The sequence below is a fragment of the Carettochelys insculpta genome, chromosome 8 (genome assembly GCF_033958435.1).
Source record: "Carettochelys insculpta isolate YL-2023 chromosome 8, ASM3395843v1, whole genome shotgun sequence".
In the NCBI taxonomy this organism is placed as follows: Eukaryota; Metazoa; Chordata; order Testudines; family Carettochelyidae; genus Carettochelys; species Carettochelys insculpta.
Genome location: NC_134144.1, coordinates 9,573,893 through 9,580,124, shown reverse-complemented (window position 1 = coordinate 9,580,124; position 6,232 = coordinate 9,573,893). Strand labels below are relative to the sequence as shown.

Here is a 6,232-nt window from a genome sequence, read left to right as displayed (position 1 = left end):
CTGCATACTACTTTGCATAATGAGAGCATGTCTGTTGAGGAGTTGAACCAGACCCTCAGCTGGTATAGCTCAGTACGGCTCTATTGACACCAGCGGGATTACGCTGACAGAAACAGGCTGTAGATCCAGTCAATACTGTTAGGATTAAATAAATGAATAGTAGTTTACACGGGGAGGGACTGGTGCTTTAAACAGAAGGGTTTATTGAGAACTCTTGGACGACGTGGGGACTGGGTTAGGTATGATGTTTCGGCAGTGTATAGTGGCTTACTGTGTTTGGTCCTTGAGCAGATCACTGCAGGTTACACAGCACTGTGAAGAAGGACAAAGGAGTTGGAGGCACAAGTTATGTTCTTGTCCACCCTGCCTGTTGAAGCAAAAGGCTCAACATATTGTTGTCTAATTTGCCTAATTTTGGAAGCGAGTGCATGGTGGCACAGGTGGTATCAAAGAGAGGGCTTTGGATTCTTTGACCATGTGATAATGTTCAGGGCAGAAGGATTGCCAGGAAGAGATGATATCCACCTAACCAAGAGAGGGAAGAGCATCTTTGCCGGCAGGTTTGCAAACACAGTGAGGAGGGCTTTAAACTAGGTTTATTGGAGGGCAGTGATCTAAGCCCTGAGGTAAGTGGGGAAGTGGGATATTGGGAAGAAACACGAGAAGAAAGGTGCCTCCATACCAGCTGCTTGGTTGGTGTATCCCACAATACTATGCCACTTCACAAGCACTGTTAGGAAAACCCAGCCTGTTATTCCGGGTTCCAGACCAGCTACCCTACTTCTAGCAGCCATGGCAATTCTGGCCCACAGCTCATCGGTGGCTGGCCCCACAGCTCAGCTGGAAGGCAATTGTGGCTGACTGTGCCCAGCTCTGCCAAGTTGGCCGCTCCTTTACGGAGCTGGGAGCACAGGTGTGTACCTGGCGCGGTGCAGCCCCATCCCTGATGCCTGCCCCTTCTGCAGTGTGAGGAAAAACCTGGTACACACCAACCTCAAGTGCACCAGGCTGCGGGTCCTGTCCCAGCTCCTTCAGAGCCTTCTCCTGAGGTTCTGGCTGCACATCTCCCTTCACCTGCTCCTCTTTACACATCCCATCCATGGCCTCAAGAAGTCACAAGACCTCCGCATCAACCTCCTCCTAGCCCTGGACAAAGTGGCCATCTACAACACCAGGAGGTGGACGCTGAACCAAGGGGTGCTCTGCAACTCTGGGGCCTATTTCAAGTCCCCTCTTGGGTCACGCAGCCAGGCAGAGGTCCTCTGGGCGGTGTCCACTGGCTCCCTGGTTCTCTGCTCGTCCCCCTCTGGTTCCCTCCTTTTAAACCTGTAGCCTGTACCACCCATCCCGACTCAGTCGAGTCTGGGTCCAGTAGCCCCTCCCACTAGGCTGGGGGAGGGGCCTTAGCAATGGGCGGGCCTAGCCCAGCACTCGGATAGCGCTCCATGGCTGGTGGACGAGGTAGGTCTGGCTGCCACTTTCCGGTGATGCTCCCAGAGCTCTTTGGCCAGGGCTTGAGGCCTGGAGTTTATTGCTAGACCGAGCTCCAAATCCGTGGCCATGGATGGGCTGGAGGATTATGATCTAGACAACAGCTCTGTGGTTACAGTCCTCACAGCCGCCTCTCTGTGGGCCAGGCCCTGCACGTTCCACTCTCTGGCTCAGCTCCAGCTATGTGCCCTGCGCTGCATTCTGGGTAAGGTCTGCCCAGCCACAGCGGGGTTGGCAGGGAACTTTATCCCTCTGCACTCCCTTGTGTGGCTGCCTAGGCCTGAGTTTGGCGCTGGGTGCTTTGTGCTGGAAGTAGCCATGCAGAGCTGGGGAAGGGCAGGGGAAGGTGAGGGGCAGCCTTCGGATCAGAAGAAGATACGGTGGCCCAGGAACACAAGGACACACCTCGGTGCTCCCCTCAGTACACTTACAAGAGCACACAGAGAGCACAGTGGTTGCTAAAGCATTTTATTCATTGAGACCCTTCCAAGCAAAAGGTGTCTTAATTCAGCAATATTCAGTGGCACGTCTCAGAGAGCCGAATCTGCCGCTCATAGAGCCCCACTCGCTGTATCGCCTGTACTCCCCGGGCCTCAGCAGGTATTGGCGGCCCCGGTAATGGGGCATTTCGTAAAGGATCCAGTAACCCTCCATCACAGAACAAGATCGCACCTCCTGGGAGCGTAGCTGGTCCATGATTTGGGGACAGTCGTCGGTGAACTCTGCCATGTTGCCTCTGTGATCCTCCTGCTCATAGATCCTTATCCGGAAGGTGCCCCTGTGCTGTGACAGAAAATGAGACAGGGTAATACAGTGACTACAGCAGGCTGGCTGCCTGCCTGCACCCTGGGCCAGGAGTCAGCCCTGGGCACTGCTCCAGTGGTGCAAAGAGTGTTCAAAGCTGCCTCTGGGCAGCAGGAGAGGGGAAGTCTGGTGTGGTGCAAAGGCAGCGCATCCACCCATTTAACACAGACTTAGCCCAGGCGTCACTCTTATCCTCAGCCAGCACAGCGTTCCCAGAAGTGACGGTAGGTTCTGCTGGGGGCAGTGTGGGGCTTCTAAAGCCACAGAATGCAGGAAATGGAAAAGCTGTTTTGTTCTAAAGCAGGGGTGGGTGACAAACAGTGGCAGGCCCCAGGGTTTGCATTTATCTGGGCCTCCATTCTCGCTGGACCACAGATTGCCATCCACAGCAAATGGGAGCAGCAGGAAGCAGTGTGGATGTGGACATCAATTCCTGCCACTTCCATTAGCCGCGAGCAGCGGTCCATGGCCAACGAGAGGTGCAATCACCCGAAACCTGCGGCGGTGCAGGTAAATATGTAGCGGGGGGGCCATCAGGTGGGAGCCAGCCAGATGTTGGCAGACTGCATCTGGCCCACGCATGGGTATTTGCCTACCTCTGTCCTAAAGAGTAATCAGAAATACTGGGCCTGATTCTCACCTCATGATTATGTGAGTTTGTGGGGATCAGTGAGTTACACTTTAGTTTACAAGAGTCTGAGGGCAGTGGGCCCAGCGTATCTCTAAATCACCACATACTAAGTAGGCCCCAAAGAGGCATTTCCCATCCTGTCCCTGCCCTATCCCCCAGCCAGCTTGGAGAGGTGCCCTCTCGGAGGGAGAAAGCAGTTCTCGTTTACAGCATTAGGCGTCTGCTGAAAACAATCAAGCAAGTGCCTTACGGCTTGGGCAACGTCGCCACTTTTAAAAAGGAGAAGCAAAAGCAAACTCACCAATGGGATGAGCCGGCAGGACCGAATGGTGGTGCAGAACCCCTCAGAGTGGAAGTCGGGATAATCTCCCCTTCTCACAAAGAACTGCTGCCCCTGGTAGTTGGGCCGTTCGTACAGCATGAAGCAGCCGCTTTCCACTCGCGCGGAGCTACAGCGGCTGAGCTGACTCTGGAAATCCGGACGGTCGCTGCTGCATTCCACAGAGCGGCCCTGGAAGTTCCTGTCCTCGTAAAGGATGATCTAGCGCACGACACAAATGGCAGAGGTTTCTGTAACATCCTGCACTGAAGGGCTGCATTCCGGCCTTCTAATTTCTCTCTGTCCAGCACACTAAGCCTGCAGCGCCTGGGCATTACAGGTTACTGCAGTGGTGATCGTCGAATCATAGAATAGAATCATAGAATCCTAGGGCTGGAAGGGACCTTAGGAAATCATCTAAGTCCTAAATCAGGATCAACCCCAACCAGGTCATCCTAGCCAGGACTTTGTCAAGCCTGGACTTAAAACCTCTAGCGATGGACATTCCACCAGCTCTCTAGGTACTGCACTTCAGTGCTTCACCAACTTCCTAGTGAAATAGTTTTTACTGATATCCAGCCTACATCTCTCCCTCTGTAACATCAAACCATTGCTCCTTGTTCTGCCATCCATCACTACTGAGAACAGCCTCCCTCCATCTTCTTTAGAGCCCCCCGCCTTCAGCTGCTATCAAATCGCTGCTCAGTCTTCTGCAAACTAAATAATATTCTAAATGAGACTAAATAACAGAATAAATGATATTCCCCATGGAGTTCAGCAGCATTGATCCTCATTTACATGAGCGTAACTGGGAACTCAATTGGACTCCAGGTGTTTACTATACAGAGATTATATTTCTGCATTCCTGGTTCTCCTCTCCTTCCGCTATAGGCCAGGGATAACTTTTTGGACAGCAAGAGACTGATATAAATGAGAGAATCAGGTTCTTGGCTTCACACTGACCTAGCAATCAAGCAATGTGATCCAGGCAGGTTTCTCTTACCTTTCCCATCGTAGCTGGATTCAGGCTGCAAGCCATAGTACTGCAGCAGGGCCACTGCCTTTTTATACCTCACAGGCAGCGCTAAGTGCACACACGTTAACAAAAGTCTTTTCTCTGTCCATGGAGCCAACACATGACTCTGCATCTCATTCACTCTTTTGTACTAATGTCATAATTTTTGTGTAGTGGGGAACAGGTTTTATTCCTGTTGTTACCAATGAGCAGTTCCAGACTATGGATCTGTCAGCACAGCCATTTTCCCATTGAAGACAGCATAGTGCAGGAAAAGAGAGAAACTTCTGGCAGAGTGACAGAGGGGACGAGATGTCAGTGCCATCACAATCCTTTTCTATAGTGTCTCTGCAGTTGCATTATTATTAGTGACTGGACAAGCTGCACAATATATGGGTGAGAGTTCAAATGACAAACTAGAAAGTAGGGGGAAAAACAGAAATGTGTATGTCAAAGAAAACAATTCAATCACATGTGTTTGAGCCATTCAGTAGCACTGGGGTCAGCAGTGTGGAGTCTGGAATGTCCTGCTGAGACTGGCATGAGATGACCAGATGTTCAATAGGTGTAGCACCCACCCCCACCCACAGCTACACTAGGCTGTTCTGAGTCACCAGGTGTGGGTTTTTCTTGTATGTCTCTCCACTGCACATCTGAGATGGTTGAGCTTGTTCCCAGATGGCATAGCAGGGCGAAGCCGGCTGTCTCCCATCAGGCTGACTGATGAGTAAGAAAAAATTTAGAGGGGAAAAGCTCATTCCCATTTTTCTCATCACAGTGTGATAATGTCCTCCAAGGATCTGGTCAATAATCAAATCCAGATGGATCTTCAGTTGTAGTTAGCGGCAGCGTGAGTTGGCAGATACTGATGTAGATACACGCCCTCGCAGGGGTGTCCTCTTTTTGGAAAGTTCAGGTACGATAACCCTACAGTTGTGATTGGACAGTGTCAAGGAGGTCCTCATCTGAAATGTTACAGTGTTCCCTGTTGTTGGGGGACAGGATGTTAGAGAGGACTGACAGACATTTGGTACTTCTTGGTGTTGGAGTCCTTGTTCTTCTCATCAGCTGGTTCAATTGCACATCGGTGAGATTTTTCTGTGGAGGGTTAGGAGAACTGTGTTCTCCAAGTGAATAGCAGTGCCTTACTGCAAGCTGTGTGTCGTTTGGGTGTATGCTTCTCAACTGAAGCCTGCAAGTTAATCTAAGCCTGTGTCTTTACAACGAAAATAGCTTCGAAGTTGCTTACTTCGAAGTACAACTTCGAAGTAAGCAACTTTGAAGCAGAGCATCTGCTCACATCCTGCTTTGAAGTTAAACTTAGAAGTAGGGCACTACTCAGTTCCTGGGAATGGAGTAAGGACTTCAAAGTTGGGCTTCCTACTTCAAAATTAACTTTGAAGTAGGGGAAAAAAAAATGTGTGTAGACTCTCTGCTGGCTACGTCGATGTAAGTGCCTAACTTCGAATGTAACTTCAAAGTTAGTTCCTAGTGTAGATACACCCTAAGAGACCATTTCTGCTGCTAATTTCCTCAGCTACTTTTTCATAGAATTACTTATAGATATAGTGGCTTTGGGTCATGGGCCAGGCATTCTCTGTTCAAGATGCTGAGTTCTTGTGAAGCATTAGTTTATTGAAGAGGAAAGCATGACAACAAAGTTTTTGACATGTTGGGCTTCTTGCAGTCACCACTGATGGCTGCTATATCTTGTTCTGGTTGTCATCAACTTTTTAAGTTTCTGTCTTTTGAGGCTAAGTGGATGTTATCATCAGACGTTAATCACCTTGAGATAGCTGGAAATAGATCATTTGAAAAAAACACTGGAAATAAGTTTGGGCAAGATCATATCCCTGAGGAGACCTTTACTTCTGAATCCTTTGGGCACTCCCTTTATTTTGTAACACTGCTAGAAATTGTGACAGCTGGGTGGTTTGCGCATTGGCCAACTAAACCCAGGGTTGTGAGCTCA

General features: G+C 49.9%; 1 protein-coding gene across 1 annotated transcript; it reads right to left on the bottom strand.

Moving 5' to 3' along the window:
• Positions 1-1,998: 1,998 nt before the first annotated feature.
• On the bottom strand, positions 1,999-4,284 carry LOC142016711 (gamma-crystallin B-like). The gene is made up of 3 exons (XM_075000871.1): positions 4,249-4,284; positions 3,228-3,467; positions 1,999-2,274 (listed from the first exon to the last, which is right to left on the bottom strand). The coding sequence occupies exons 1-3, from the start codon at positions 4,282-4,284 to the stop codon at positions 1,999-2,001; spliced, it is 552 nt and encodes a 183-aa protein (XP_074856972.1).
• Positions 4,285-6,232: the final 1,948 nt, after the last annotated feature.

What these genes read in the sequence shown, in the direction of transcription:
- LOC142016711 (XM_075000871.1), bottom strand. Translation starts at nt 4,284, where the DNA reads ATGGCTTGCAGCCTGAATCCAGCTACGATGGGAAAG. An exon ending in ATCCAGCTACGATGGGAAAG is followed by an intron (nt 3,468 to 4,248) that starts GTAAGAGAAACC and finishes GTCGTGCGCTAG; the next exon opens with ATCATCCTTTACGAGGACAG. An exon ending in CCTGCCGGCTCATCCCATTG is followed by an intron (nt 2,275 to 3,227) that starts GTGAGTTTGCTT and finishes TTTCTGTCACAG; the next exon opens with CACAGGGGCACCTTCCGGAT.